The sequence below is a fragment of the Ptychodera flava genome, chromosome 19, assembly GCF_041260155.1.
Source record: "Ptychodera flava strain L36383 chromosome 19, AS_Pfla_20210202, whole genome shotgun sequence".
Classification (NCBI taxonomy): domain Eukaryota; kingdom Metazoa; phylum Hemichordata; class Enteropneusta; family Ptychoderidae; genus Ptychodera; species Ptychodera flava.
The window spans coordinates 26,440,752-26,456,941 of NC_091946.1; the positions used below are offsets into that span (position 1 = coordinate 26,440,752).

Consider the following 16,190-nt stretch of genomic DNA (forward strand, 5'->3'; position numbering starts at 1 on the left):
AGCTTATAGCAGTCAATTGCGTAATAAGATAACAAGTGGGATAACAAATGCTCACAATATTCTCTACCCGCCATTTCGCTTAAAAATGTACAGTTAAAGGGTTTGCTGTAGTGGACGTGTACTTCCGGTAAAAATGTCCGCCAACAAGAAAGACGGCGTGCTGAGCAAGGTAAGAGATTTTGCTTGCGCACACCTCAAGGAAAGTTTTTCATTAAACAATGAATGTGTCTTTTATTTGATTTTGGTCCTTGGTATTCAAGTAATGAACGGGATAAATGTCGAATATCGTTTGTATGAAATAATGAAATTTCAATGAAGCAGCTGTTTCATTGTGGAAGCATGTGTACAATATCTGTACAGAGGCCTCTGTCCTTCGATTTTGGACTTCCTCATTGTGTCGTTAAAATGTGATCCAGAAATATAGGTAGACGTGAAACCTGTCAGCAGTCTCTAAAATCTTTGTTTCTCGTTTTACGTGCGCTAAACATGGACAATTGTTCGAAATACTGCTACAGAATGTAAAACACACACAAAAACCTATGTACAAGTTTGTATAAAGGCCATGTACCACCGGACGATATTCTGAAAGAAAAAAACGTTTGTGTTATTTAATCCGATCATGCCATGGATGTCTCGCTCCTGCCTTCATTGTCCGATGAACGCCAACTCAATATGCCAGCTCTCATAGGTCAACATACAATTTTGCAGAGAAATTGATACACTGATTATCAGTAACAAATTACTATTTCATAGGTTTGCTGCGGTTTGGGAGTATTTTCCAGAACTGCCATCACACACCCAAGGCTCCTAATAGTACTAGTACTAGATACTGCCTGTGATTGCTGCAGTTTCGTAGCAACTCCCCTTGAAGACTTCTTTTGTGTTGGGGAAAAAAATCTTCAAGGGGAGTTGCGGGGCTACGAAACTGCAGCAATGCCCGTGACTGCTCAAGGAAAATTAGAGCTTCGCCTGGTCTTTTTTTGCAAAAGTTCAATGATCCATCTTATATTAAGCATAAAATGCGTAAAAGAGTGGCGGGATTAGTTGCCACCGACTATTTTCTGTCGATTTCAGACAGGCATTTTGTGGCCTGGGTAGGCTGCTTGATCAGTCGATCACCTGCTCAGTGCTTGTATTCTTCTGAGGTAGAGGGCAGAGCACTGGGTAGGTGATTGATTGATTGAGCAGACTACCCAGCCCACAAACACCAGTGATGTCAGAACCTGGAAGATGATACTCCATGAGGATAGCCATAGCCAACTTGACTTTAAGATGATACCACTTTCTTATAGGGATGGCAGACTGAGTATCTGCTCAAGCAAAACAGTCGTCATTTGAACCGAAAATGCAAATAAATTTTATCGGTATCTGCTTTTATCATCTTGTGAAATTCCTCTAGTTTGAATTTAACAGGTATTTTCTTATTGGATAATTTTGAGTGGGAAAAATTCCAAAAACTGTATGCCTTGTATTGAACAAGTTTGCATGATGGCAAAAGAGCCAGAGTTACACATGGATTTGCTGAGTAAAATCAACAGAAAATGGGTGTGTGGTTACTAATTTCACCACCTCTTTAGCACTTTGTGCTCAATAAATTGATTCATTGGAATTTAGCTAGGTGAAGGCGAAGCCCACACTTTCCATGGGCAGTCCTCCTGGCAGTCACTGGCAGAAATTAGCCGGACCACCTAACCAAACCTTTTGATTTTCCCGCCATCAAGAAACGAACCCTGCCATACGTATTTAGATCTGGGGTGTCCAATGTGGTATAAAATTACTGTTGAGTGGACATTTCATTCACCTGTGTCCATGCCCTTGTATATTATGACATAATATAACCCAATACCATTATGCTTTTCAGTGGTCTCTAGATGGGGCTCCAATAAAGATTGATAAGTGGGATGGATCTGCGGTGAAAAATGCATTGGACGACGCAGCCAAGAAGGTAAATTTTGTATCAGTGAAGATTTCTTAAATTTCCATGTGCCAGCTAAAAAGAAATAACTTAGTTATACTATTGTGGTTTTATACTGTACATTTCATTATGACACTGTTTGAGTCCGTATTTCTGTGGACTTTTATTGGTAGTCTAGTCCTCAGTCTCTTCCCAGCATTTTACTTGTAGGTCTGGTTACCATAATGGGAATATAATGTAAAAACAGAGACTTGTATCAGGAGCAGTAAATCAGTTCAATTTTGGATAGTCAGAGGGCTAAGAGTCAACTGATAGTATCCATGCGGTTTCTTCCAAATGTCTTCAAAATTGACCTACTGTATGGGTTCTAGACAAGAGGACTAATATTGAGGCACAGTCATTGGCTTGCCAGTGGAATTCGATTGTCCTGGGTACAGTTATATCAAATATTACTATTAGGATCAAGGTAACTTGCCCATAGATCATTACCATGCCATTGTCCACTAGACCACTATAAAGGCAGAATTACTGATATGGGCATAATTTGTCACTTTCACTGATATTAGTCCCTCAAATAAAAGAATTTTCAAATAAAAGGATTGTTGTTAATGGTTTTTCTTTGCTTTTTCAGGTACTGTGTGAAGGCTATGGATACAAAGAGAACCACAACTTGATGGACATCCGTCTGTTTATTTGTACGGTGTCCTGCATGTGTGCTATTATTGCCTTAATCTATGACTATCTGCATCCGTTTCCAGACTCACGCCCTGTTCTCATTGCCTGTGTTGTGTCATATCCTTTCTATGAATGCCCTGCTTTTCTTTCAGACTACGTGCAGTGTATTCGGGTTTGAAAATGGTAGGCTTCATGCATGGGCAGTAGATAGTGCCTCAAAAATGTCTGTCACAGAATGTGTATATGTATATTATCCCATAATCAGAAATATGTGCAAGTGTCAAATTAGGGCTATTTCATATGCTCACTTATCAGGCTGATCAAAATCAACTGTGTAATTTTCCTGGTAGTACCACACAACACACAACCATTAATATCACAGTGGAGCCAATCTCAGACCTCAACAAGAAGGGGCTGTGCCAATGTACAGAGAAAGTGCAACAAGTGGCCCATATGTAGCTTTTGCTTCAAGTCACCTTATTACTATTGTCTAGGGGGAACAGGGTGACAATGTTAGAATATTGGTACAGGATTATTCTTTATGACTCTGGCAAATTTGTCATTTTACATACATTGAAATGTTAACAAGTTTCATTTTACTTACAGATGGCAAATCTGTCATTTTACATATATTTATGTGTAGAAGATTTGATTTTATCTGCATAACATATGGCCAATCTGTCATCATATTTACATTAACATTTGACAAATGTTTGGCAAATGTTTCATTTATGTACATTGATATTGACAAATGTGCCATCTTAATTATGCACAATGGCATATGGCATCTTTGCGATTGTATGTACATTGACATATTGCAAATTTATCATTGAATATCGCTGACATACTTGGCAAATTTGTCACCAACAACATATGACAATTTTTTCATTATTTGTGCATGGACTTGTGGCAAATTGATCATCGTTTGTATATTAATATAGGGCAAATTTATGATTGTCTTTAGTTTAAAGTGACATTTACAAATTTTTAATGTTTACAAAATAACGTGTCAAATTTGTCATTGCACATACGTAGATCTTTGGCTTTGTCAAACAAATTTCAAGGAAATTTCTAATTGGTTCCAAGACAAGAAACTGACCTCTTTAATCTAACAATTCTCTGGTGGTTAATAAGCTCAGAACCCCCGGTAAATTATGCATTTTCTGAAAGCCTAGATATAGGGAACATTTTGGTAACCACAGTGTCACCATTGTTTACATAACTATCACGTGACAAGTAATTTGCATAACCTTTCAAAAATCGGTTTTCCCTATGTTTTGTCTCAATACTTCAGAATATCTGACTAAAACTTGCTGGAATGCAAGCTGTTACAACGCTCTTCAAAAGTGTGTCTCAGATTTTTTATATCTTGCTTAGTTTTTATTTGAGCACAATTTTAAAGAAATCAACTAGGGTTAAATTCACCCCTCTGGAAGTTTTTCTGGAATAAAAATTGTTTAAGAAAGTTTTAAAAAATTCTGAGACACTCTTTGGAAGATCTTTAGAACAGCTTGCACTCACACAAATTTCAGCCACATATCTCAAAGCATTGAAACAAAACATAGGGAAAACCGATTTTTGAAAGGTTATGCAAATTACCTGTCATGTGATTGTTATGTAAACAATGGTGACACTATGGTCACCACAATGTTGCCCTATATCTAGGCTTTGCGGAAATATATAATTTACGGGGGTTCTGAGCTTATTAACCACTAAAGAATTGTTAGCTTAAAAAGGAACCTTAATTTCATGTCTTGGAACCTTAATTGGCTCAAAGACATTTACTATCTGATTGGTTTGGTCCCCCCTCTGGCATCATCTTTTGTCTCTACGTCTTCATTATCTATTTGTCTTCATAAACTCCTTAACTGTGTCTCACATATTTCATTCTGATGGGTGTCATCACTGCCTACACATCTCTCAAGGAAAAGAATATTTTCATGGTAGCACACAAGAAAGACCCATGTGGAGTTGATCCCGATGATGTGTATGAATTCTCTTCCACTCTAAAAAGGTAAATTAACCGTTAGACTTGCTGCAGATGACAAACTTGCTCAGAATGCACACGTGTCTTCATATTTCATTTTCATTATTCTCAGAGTTGCTCATGCATGAGATACTTTGTTTTAGAAAGCAGTTACAGTGAAACCTGTCTAAACTGAACCATTCAGCGATTGAGAAAATTGTTCGGTTTGGTTTATAGAGGTCCTTTTAACATACAGTTCCAAAAGAATGGGACTTGGAATAGGGTTCAGTTTAAACAGGTTTCTAGTTTAGACAGGGTTCGGTTTAGACAGGTTTCACTGTACTTTGTTAGTCCCCACGGACACCGTCCGGGGGGACTTATAGGTTTGGTCATGTCCGTGCGTGTGTGCGTGCGTGCGTGCGTGCGTGCGTGCGTGCGTCTGTGCGTCCGTCCGTCCGTCCGTTCACGCAGATATCTCAGAAATGCCTGAAGCGATTTCATTCAAAGTTGGTACAAGGATTACTTCATATGTCATACAGATGCACGTCGATTTGTTTTGTGATACGATCCAATATGGCTGCCAGGCGGCCATTTTATTACGATTTTTTCATATACAGAGCCATAATTCAGGCATGTTTCAACTGATTTTATTCAAAGTTGGTACAAGGACATTGACCAATGTCATAGATATGCACGTCAATTCTTTTTGTGATACGATCCAATATGGCGGCCGTGCGGCCATTTTGTTACGATTTTTTCATGTACAGAGCCATAACTCAGGCATATCTCAACCGATTTTATTCAAACTTGGTACAAGGACATTGACCAATGTCATACATATGCACGTCAATTTGTTTTGTGATACGATCCAATATGGCCGCCAGGCGGCCATTTTATTTCGATTTTTTCATGTACAGAGCCATTACTCAGGCATGTTTCTACAGATTTTATTCAAAGTTCGTACAAGGACATTGACCAATGTCATAGCTATGCACATCAATTTGTTTTGTGATACGATCCAATATGGCCGCTGTGCGGCCATTTTGTTACGATTTTTTCATGTACAGAGCCATAACTCAGGCATATCTCAACCAATTTTATTCAAACTTGGTACAAGGACATCGACCTATGTCATACAAATGCACATTGACTTGTTATGTGATAAGCCATAACTCAGGCATATTTCAACCGATTTTAATCAAAGTTGGTACAAGGACATTGACCTATGTCATACATATGCACATTGATTTGTTTTGTGATTCGATCCAATATGGTCACCATGTGGCCATTTTATTGCGATTTTTTTCGTGTCCTGAACTACAACACAGACATGTATCAAGCGTATTTATTCAAAAGTATTTTCATCACAGACCTAATGAAGAGGACTCTATCCTCTCTGAGGACCTGTAATCAAAGCACCCATTAACAAGTGGGGACTGTGTCATCAACGATGACTGTACTTTGTTTTACAAAGTCCTCGTATAGAGCTTATTTTGTGGCATCACAGTATTTTGACTGATAGATCAGTGAACTTTTTTGCCAGGTAATACCCCTTCTGGTATCTTACAGAAATGAATTATCTACTACTTGGAGTTAATAATGTTTATTCATGAAAAGTATACCTCTTACTGTGTGCAAATCCAGCGATAATAAATATTTATAGATAATAGATTGTGCATTGTACAGAATAATTTTGAATATATTTAGGAATTAAAACTCTAGACTTTAGAACAGTATTAATCACCTCTCAATGTAGACTGGTAAATCCATTCTAATTTGCTTTATGAAGCAGTTTCACTGAACTGGTTTGATCCTTCGTTCTCACCAGCATTCAAGTTCATTTCTAACTTTCATTCAACCAAATAGTTTACATCTTAGACTGTCCAGATGATTCTGTATTTTTCACTAATTTGATGACTGAAGTTATTGCTCATGAAACTTTATTCACACGTACACATATCTCTATACATGATAAGTTCCAACATTGTATTTCAATCCACAGATTTGATGACCTTTATACGTTAACATTGGTCTTCACCGATGGGAAGTCATCAGACAGACGACAAGCACAGATACAGAAGTCTGTAGCCACGTGGTTTGACGAAAATGGGTTGCTGTTAGCCGACAAATTTGAACCTGAAGTGAGAGCACTGCATGACGGCATTTCTGGAGAAAAGAAAGACAAATAAAAAGATATTTAACCCTTTCACACCATATTTCTTTGTAAAGATCCATTCAGCCATTGAAAACTATGAAGTTTTACCACATTACAAGGATGAAAGTGTCAACTCAAGGCACAAGCTAACTTCCATCTTCCATGAAGTGTCTTTGATACAAGAACCTCAACTCTTTCAGGCTTTAACACCCGTAAATAGGTGTTGATCTGAAAGGGTTAAAGGTTAAAGTGAAGCAAGTATATCTTGTTGCTTGCTTTACATTTCTTCAAAGGAGTGTTTTCTTACATCTTTTTTCTTAAAGACTAAGTCCACACTGTAGCATGTGTGGCAGGTTTGCATTACGATACTAGAAATCTTTCATGCTTGTCATGCTATGCTTTACATAGTCAAGATATAGTCAGCTACTATTTTCCCAAGAATTGTATTTTTATTGTTTTATGTTTTATTTTTCTGCACAGAGTGCACAGTATTGTCATGCATTATCTATATTCCTACAGTAAGATATACCAAAGTACGCATAAGAAATAATTCTTGCATGTTTGGCCTATGATCAGGTAGCCTGCTATGACAGACTACTTGTATACACACACAGTGTAGTCTTCATGTATCTTATACAGTTTATTTTATACACTGGTACTTCCATTGCATGATGATCAATGAAGCATCATGTAGCAAAAGAGCTGTGAGTGAAATATCTTTGTCCCGTCATTAACCCTTTGAGTGGCGAAGTCAATTTTTGTCGCCTTTAAAAAATATACCCAAATCCAATTATTTTCAGATTTTTGCCAAAATTTTGATAAAAAACTGGAACGCTGAAATTTGAGGTCCATTTAGTTTGAAATTATCAAAAAAATTACAGAAAAATTCATGAAAATTTGTAAAATGTTGCACAAAAATTTTGAAGGGAAAAATTACTACACTCGAAGGGATAACCAGCATTGTGAAAATAGATTACGTTGGTAATAACTTGTAAGGGTACCAATAATGGTAAACTCAAGTAATTTGGATGTACCCAAGCACAGAAAAGTTATAAATTCTGCCTACATGAAATCCAATTTAGGCTTTGCAACCATCTCTAGTGCAGACCATGTTTAATAGCTGTAGATATATTGTATCCAATCTTGTCACGGAGAACAAATGAGTGACTCATGGAATTTGGCAAACGGCTTCTGTAGCCTGCTTGTGTGACAAAATTGGTATTAAAACATGGATGTCATGGTACATCGCTGGATTTTGTTCTCATTTCAAATCTTGACATTGACAATGAAATTGGAATTTGATAGCTTGTGCTATTGTCTGCATTTGGTACTTAGAATTTTGAAGGGGAAACACCATTCCAAACAGTTATAAATATAACAAATGGAAACCACTTTGGATTTTGGATTTTTTTTTGCAAACATTGCTCTGTAGGTAGTATGAGTCCTTTCGTCAGAAATCCATAAAAATGCTTCTAAACCTCTAAAGATTTGCTCCTAGAGCAACTGTCCACTCATTCCTGAAACTTCTGTATCCACATTGCACCCCAAGTATGTACTTATGTTGTAGTTTAAGACCCTGTACCCTGTAATTTTTAAAGAACGCAATTTCCTAGTTCTAACTCCAAAGTTTAACCCTGTCATTACCATTTCCAAGTGTGTAGGACCAATTTTCTGAGTTTGAAAACTCCAGCTTTTACCAAAATAAAACTGCAAATTATACCTTTTCACACCTTCTGCAATGTAAGATGGTCTAATTTTGCCATAGAAACAAAAGCCTGGTCCACAATTTGGTGGCAAGGGGGGTCAAACATGTGGAAATGGTTCAGTTGTGTTGATGTATCATTAGTTGCTCGCCAAACACTTTTCAAGTTGCTTCACTCGTAAACCTTAGCTATGTATTAGTTTAGCTAATGAGATTTCAAGTTTACAAAGTTACCTTTTTGAAGATCTTTTTTAAAGAAAATGTTCTATTGTAATGAGAATGCTTGACAAAATCACAGAATAAAGATTTTTTTTTTTGCGCAAGTTGATGACTATTGCACGTATCATAATTTATAGATACAATACTAGATAAAGCTAGATTGAATACTATACAGAGAGAGCTGGGTACACAAGTTGCAATATTCACAATAAAGATAGTGCAATGAGCTTTCCAAATAATGCTGAATTTTACTCTACACATTCCATGATTTGGACTTCTGATTGTCACATTCGACTTGCAAGAGGTCCTCGACAAATCGGTGAGTGGCAGCACCATGCACAGACCAGCACCTGCTTCGAAAGTGGGGATTACAGTCAAACTTTTGCTGAGGTTACCTTTGCAGAATGGTCAAGTTTTGACTGTCACCCACTCCTGTGATACAATGACAAGAAATATACTGAATGCAAGTTTTTATTGTCACAGGTTGCATATATTCCTGTATGAATATTAATTCTGAAATGAAATATCATGGTAGAATTATGAGACTCGTGTTTTGCTAATTCATTGGTATTTTTCATATTCACCAGTCAGAGGGTCATTTTCCAAAAAAGTAATACGCACAGCTATCCCACTGCAAAAGGGCCACATCTGCATATTATGGTCCCCCCATATTTACCGCCATTTACTGCCAACTTGAACATAATGCCATGATAGTATTACTCATCTCTCTACCTTTCCCTATAGCAGCCACACATTGCTGACGCTTGTGTGGAGACGTGTGGAGCAGTGTCAAACTTGTTTTTTCTTTCTATGAACTGCAACGTAATCAATTTCAACTGTTTGATAAGGGACTCAGAAAATGTGACCACTGTGTTGAGGTGGCATTTCGACTCAGGGTGCATGCATGTGACATGTTTGGTTTAGGTGGTGTGCTGAGTGAAGTTTAAGAAAAGATAACAGCGAGAATAAAATTAAATATTGTATATCTCTTGAAAATCTTGATATATTTATTGAATTTCTGAAACAATTGTCACACTGACGTATAATCAATGAAGTACACTCCTTGCTTTCAGTCCAATAATCTTTTTTCAAAGATCATTCTGAGTCAGATATGCTGACCATTATACACAGGTTTTGTACCAAATTGGAACAATTCTGTGTGGCCATGCATTGACCATTGATTGGCTGTTCTGTAGAGGGCCTTCAACATGTAAAGTGATATAGGACTGTCAAAAGGTGAACACTATAGAGAGGTGACTGCTTTGTGTAATGGGAACCACTAAGACAGGTTTGACTATACTTTATACATGTAAAATCTGGTCACTCTGTTGTTTTTATTATAGGAGTGTAATTGCAAACAAACTCACTGTTGCTAAGCATTACAAACTCTCATCAAATTGGACTTGCCATCTGTTCCATTATAGTTTGTATTTATTACAGTGGAAAGAGATAAGGCACTCATGTCGGCAGAGAAGCAGGCAAGCGACTGTTATGTTAAGGAATCATTTAGGTCTGGTATTTGTTATTCTTGTCTTTGAGAACTTGCCGCTCGCAAGCAATATTGTGAGGTACTAGTGTAGTTTTAGAAATAAAGTGTCTGATGTAAATTAGTAATTGAGTAAGGTATCATTTAATCTCATCGTCTACTTTCCGTTGAGCATAACTGTAAGCACATACCAGTTGTGAAAACATTCCCTGAACTGTACGTGCACCACAATCATACTTCATTGCGACATGTCACTGGTAGAAGTGTATACAATCAACAACAAGATATGTGTCCCTGGGTATGATACTAATAAAATATTACTTTAATTTTCTCAAAATGTAATTGACATATTTGAAAATCTATTTGAAAAATATACAGATTCGTTCTAATAAAAACTATATCACGTTTATTTCCAACCATGGAAAAAATAATCTTAACTGGATTTTCCCTTCTCTCACTTAATCTCCACACCTAATCTTAGAAAATGTTATCACACTGACATACATGTAGAGCTGTAAATTTCAACATGATTTCAGTTTATGTCACTTAAATGATTTTATCAAGACAGGTTTCCAAGAATGCATTACAGACAAAACAGTTCTGTTTTGAATAATCACATTTACAGAAAATGTTTCTGCAAATGCTTTGGATCAAATTTTTGTCAGTAAAAGACACTGATTTTTGCAATCTCCCCTGATTGATTTTTTCCTGCTTAAGATACCAAATTCATTCCGTTGTATCATATTGCTAAAAGTAAAAAAATAATTGGTACTCTATTCTTGAAAGAATAATATGTGTTGACAAGTGAACTAAATAAAAAGACTTTGCTAGTGCATTTTTATTTCAGTGTCTATCAGACCCTTGCACAGCATATTCAAACACCAAGCATACAACTTTACACTGCCAAAGCCCAAAACCTTCACAATGGTGGAAACACCAAGATTTCAAAAGTTTTCATCCATTTGCATCCCTTCAAGAAAACCATATGCACAGGAAGTCAAGAATACACCCCAAATACTAATGAACGCAACAAAAACTTTACCTATTTCTGTAAATTGCATATTATGTAAATTGTTAAAACTACCTACAATTATGAATGAAAGACAAAAAACATTTAAAATTCGACACAAATATTTAAGTATCTTTGGCTCTGATAACCCGTGGGAGGTATGTATTCCTGGATAAAGACTAATCTGAACGCTGTCAATTACCAAAAAGTAATACGGTAGTATCACTAATGTTGTGAGACAACTTGCCTTTTTCCACATAAATATTTAAATTCTTTGACACATGGAAATCTACATTGTAGAAACAAAAGGGAAGTTGTAGCATGTTCTGGTTTCACTTGGAAAGGAAAAACAGAATGTTGGTCACAAGCGCAAAGATATGACATTGGTATGTGGTCATCAACAGATGTGTAGATCTTCAGGCAATGTGATCATTATAATATTTGGCTCTGTAAGATTATCTCTTTCTCTGAGAAAAAAATCTAATTCATTTTGGTGTTTGTTTTCATAGGGACCATTCTCTTGGTCTTGTCACGGTGTCATCCCATCCTCGTTTGTTTTGCCGCACCAACGCAACGTGTGGCATATGGTACTTCGGTAGTGACGGGCTTGTGATGAAGTCATCGTCGTAGTCTTCGTCGTAGAATCCATGTATGGGGGTGCTGCGGTAGCTGTATGTCAATGACGGTGATCGTTCTCGCATTGTTGCCGCTTTGATGTGATTGCTGACTGAGTGGCTCAGGTGGTAGCTGCGGCTCGTTTCAAACCAGTCATCTTCGTAAGCTAAAAAGATAACAATATTTCATTTCGCTATTTTGATGAGGTAGATTTCACCTTAAATTTCTATAAAAGCATAAATTCACCACATGAAAAACAGCAACAGTAAACTGGTTTATTTTGTCAGTAAGTTTGGACATGCAGTTTTGAATTACTTTTATCTACTTCGCAGTACTTTCTGAAATATGAAAAAATGGCCAAGGGTTTATCGGCTGTCTAATGTTTTATGAGCAATAATCATCTGTTAGCCAATGCATATGTCCTGTGAAGACAAGTAATTCACTTGTTAGCAACAATGATGTAAACTATACACATGCTAAAGGCATGTTGTGATTTTAAAATGTGGGGTATTGTAATATATCACTCAGTAAATGTACAAAGATGCTGTAGTTGCAATATAAAAATCAAATGTCCACCAACTCCATCAAATTTATCAAATTTTGAGTTACAAACGGAAATATGCTTTTTTTATATGATTGACATCCTCTTGCCTTTCCACTTCTGTTAACTAAAAAGTTGAAAAAGTCTGGTTTCAAGAACAACTGCTTTTAGCTACTATGGACTGTAGTCTATAGAAACTATTGTTTTCTTTTTTCAAGCTCAGCTCAGGCACCCCATGGGCAAACTTAATGATTTAATACTTCATGGGAAAGTGCCTGAATAATGTAAGCTGCTGAAAGTTTGCCCAATATAAAATAGTGTCAATATCTCAAAGTGAAAATTTTATATGTCTGTGGTGAACAACTCTTAAAAGCAATTATACTGTACTCTGAACACACCTGAAAACAATAAAAATACACTTTCGTAGAGAATGTATTATATGCACATACCATATATGGAAATGTGGACAGTGAAAAAACAAAAAAGGCAAAAGAACATGTGCTTACGTGAGAATGCATCGGTGGCCATATTAACATAGGAACTTGACACCAAAGCAGGGTCTGTGTAGCTCCGTACATAAGGCTCTGAACAAAAGGAAAATAAAACACTTGTACAGTACAAAACACAGGTACCGTAATATGTACAGATGTACATGTTATTATGTGTTACCGTTAGAATTTTATAAGTTTGGAAATACAATCAGATCACTGTTCTGTCACTGTAATTTTGGAGATTTAACAAATGACATCGTAACTGATGTCTACAAAAACCCTTTAACTTTCCTTAGATTACACTGAGTAGATAAATTTTGAAGAGTGTTACAAAATGCATGATACAGCCCTTCATTTTGCCAGAATGTCTTCGAAATCTAACAAGGTAGAGTCAGTAGTTCAAAGTCTTTACATCATCTGTAAGGCCATTCAAAGAAAATTCTTTGTTTTACCGTTCTTGGAAATTTGAAAAAACTACCAGCCAGACAGGGTAAAAACAAACACAGACAAAAAACACAAGCGTATTAACATAGCTCAATTTTTATTTGGTTTCTTTTGGAAAAAGAATATTTAATTTTTTATTTGTAATAATGTTAACATTGTGTTTGTTTTCTTAATTATCTCTGAAAACCTACCAGCACGCGGACGGCAAACAAAGAATTTTATTTAAAGCTCCTAATCAAGGATACATAATAGTATTAGTGAATTCACGGTACTTACTTTCTGTATGGAACAAGGGTTCTTCACAATATGATGGTTTTATTGAATGATAATTGTTGAATAAACTGCAAAAGAAGAAGGATCACGTTGTTAATTTCAGCATGGTTTTCAATGGTTTTAGCTTTTCAACCTAGCATCTAAAAATCTTGAAAAAATTCTTAAATATCCCAAGAAAAAAGTACCAAAAGGAAAAACCATGGTGGATGGTAGATGGCTTAAAATAACGTTTCCAAATACAGGTTCTATTGTATCCTTTCCATGTGATAAATATCCAAAGATTTTGATGATGTAGAACATGATATAGTGTTTTTGCTAAGGTTTTGGTACATTGGTAAATGGTTTTGGAACCCTGTACCATTTCTGTAGTCCCTAAACTCATTGCATTCTGAGGGAACCCTGGTACTATGACTAGGGAACCCCAGTAAAAATTTATCTGGGCTCTGCCCCTAACAAAACCATTGTGATATATCTGTAAATTACAAAATCACTGATCTGTCGTTTCTCACAGTTCAAAATTCATACTGGCAAGGAGTTGTAAATCTGACTATACAAGAATATGGGAACAAATTGGTTGAAGTGAAAGAATAAATTATTTTATATGTGAATGTCTTACCATCTCTTCATGGCCATAAACCTAATTCTAGATGCATGGATGAAAATACCATGGCCAACTTTACAGCTAAAGTACTGTCTGCCTTGAAACAGACCATTATGTTTACCAACTGAAACAGGAAAGGAAGATAAAATTTACTGCAAAACAGCAAACAGAAACAGTCATGTGTATTAAATTAAAATATTAAAATGATTCACAACATTACAATTCATAGTTGTTTCCCTTTATTTTCAAAAAAAGTTTTCAAAACTTCAGTTTATCAAAAAAATATTTATTTGAGAAAGCAGCCACAATATCTTTGAAAAGAGCATTATATGTTTTACATTTGCAGACAAATTTTTAATCCATGTCACATACAACTGATTTGTATCTCACCTGGTTCATCTAATTCTACACCAACCCAGTCACCTTTAATTAGATTGATTGCACCTTTGTACTTAACAACACCTGCGTAAATGTGCCCTTTGTATTTGACCTCTACCCTCTGACCAACAAATACATTTTCGAAGAGCACCATCCTATCTTGAAACTTGAGAGACTCTGGAAGAAAGAGTTGTACAAATAGAATGAACGAAAAATGTTCAAGCACAGTAATAGTTGGGATATATGCAATTGCTCACACATTTAGAACTATAAGGTAAATGAATTCAAAAGAAGTTTGTAAGCACTAAATAATAGAAAGATATATTTGTTTCCTTTTCATTATAAGTTTGATAAGTTCTTTGAGTTTTGGTCAATTTATATGGAATTTTAAACGCCTGGTTACTTTATAGCATAAAAGTAAACAGGATTTCCCTTTTTCTTACCTCATTTGCACATTTTTGACACGGACATGTTCATTTGAACAACGTCACATCTCAACCCCTTCATCTACCTGTACACCAAATATTGAGATGGTAGCTTTGGCGGTATGGGAGCTTTTGTGTGTGGCGGACATACATCCGCACATACAACATACCCACATACATACAGACATACAGACGCCACCGACTCACCATATAAGCTCTTTTTGGTATTTATATACATACCAAATATGAGCTAAAAAATGATGATAAATCTCTCCTGGCAGGCTCTGGAGACCCTGGCCATATGTAATAAATACATGTGAAAATACTGTCATAGAAATTTTGACATGAATAATAGCAATTGCAGGACCATCAATGATTGCAGTAATGCATGAAACTAGAGAGATGAATCATCATTTACTATATCTGAAGGCTTTTCTTATTTTTATACCAAATTGTTCTTTGAATCGAGCATATTATATTTCTCTGAAAAGATAAGTGGAAGCTTTTTCAGAAATCAATAAAATTTAATTTAATAGCCTTTAGCTAACAATGTCTGAGTGCACAAATCAACGAGATTTGTAGGTAGCCTTACTCACTGTGACTGTGTATAGGTCCGCCATTTTCAAAACATTGGAAAACCAGGATATATTATATGACATATATTATATAAAAAACGGTGACAATTTAAAACAGGAGTGTTACAAACCACACACATAGATTACGTCCCACCCAAAAAAACCAGTAACATGTGATTGATTATCATATCAATTAGAAATTATTGGATAAGCACATAGCTAATTTGCAGACACATGAAGTTGAGGTCGAAAATAAAAATAAATATAAAATAGATATAAAAAGACCAATAATACACTCTTATGTGACGCTACCAGGAGTTGGCTAAACTCAGAATCCATTCCCGGAGCTACGGTGATGAAATGAGCGAACGGTAGCTTGTTGTACTATCCTTGACAAGTTAATAAGTTAGTTATGAGGTAGTGCTGAGAGTCCGGCTTCTGTTCAGCGAATCTCTGTGTGATTTTTACATCCGTGGTGTGAATAAACCCGGTGAATAACGCTCTGGATATACTGGAATTACGTGCTGACAAAGTAAATCGAGACCTTACCTGACGAATCATAAAATCGACAAAGGTGCTGAACTAAAATTGGATTTACAATTATGTTATCTCCTCAAGGGGATTGATTTTGCTCTCCCCTTGTGTGTACGGAAGTGACGTACTGTGCGGGAAGTTTAAAGGAGTTGCTAAGTGACCGCCGCGTTAAGCAAGCTCTCGCTG

At 36.2% G+C, this 16,190-nt stretch overlaps 2 protein-coding genes across 4 annotated transcripts; one reads left to right on the forward strand and one right to left on the reverse strand.

The window, feature by feature from the left end:
• The first annotated feature begins 2 nt into the window (after positions 1 to 2).
• LOC139119090 (signal peptidase complex subunit 2-like) lies at positions 3 to 8,741 on the forward strand. The gene is made up of 5 exons (XM_070682725.1): positions 3 to 169; positions 1,862 to 1,945; positions 2,547 to 2,707; positions 4,470 to 4,604; positions 6,559 to 8,741. Exons 1-5 carry the CDS (start codon positions 134 to 136, stop codon positions 6,743 to 6,745), a joined length of 603 nt encoding a protein of 200 aa, XP_070538826.1. The 5' UTR covers positions 3 to 133; the 3' UTR covers positions 6,746 to 8,741.
• Positions 8,742 to 10,417: 1,676 nt separating this feature from the next.
• LOC139119089 (uncharacterized) lies at positions 10,418 to 16,163 on the reverse strand. Of its 3 annotated transcripts, none has more exons than XM_070682722.1 (6): positions 16,020 to 16,163; positions 14,483 to 14,647; positions 14,108 to 14,216; positions 13,495 to 13,559; positions 12,790 to 12,867; positions 10,418 to 11,908 (listed from the first exon to the last, which is right to left on the reverse strand). In XM_070682722.1, exons 2-6 carry the CDS (start codon positions 14,622 to 14,624, stop codon positions 11,631 to 11,633), a joined length of 672 nt encoding a protein of 223 aa, XP_070538823.1. In that variant the 5' UTR covers positions 14,625 to 14,647; positions 16,020 to 16,163; the 3' UTR covers positions 10,418 to 11,630. The 3 variants fall into 3 exon arrangements, with proteins under 3 accessions (XP_070538823.1, XP_070538824.1, XP_070538825.1); XM_070682723.1 differs by lacking the exon at positions 16,020 to 16,163 and adding an exon at positions 15,783 to 15,918; XM_070682724.1 differs by lacking the exon at positions 16,020 to 16,163 and adding an exon at positions 15,765 to 15,789.
• Between the last annotated feature and the right edge of the window lie 27 nt (positions 16,164 to 16,190).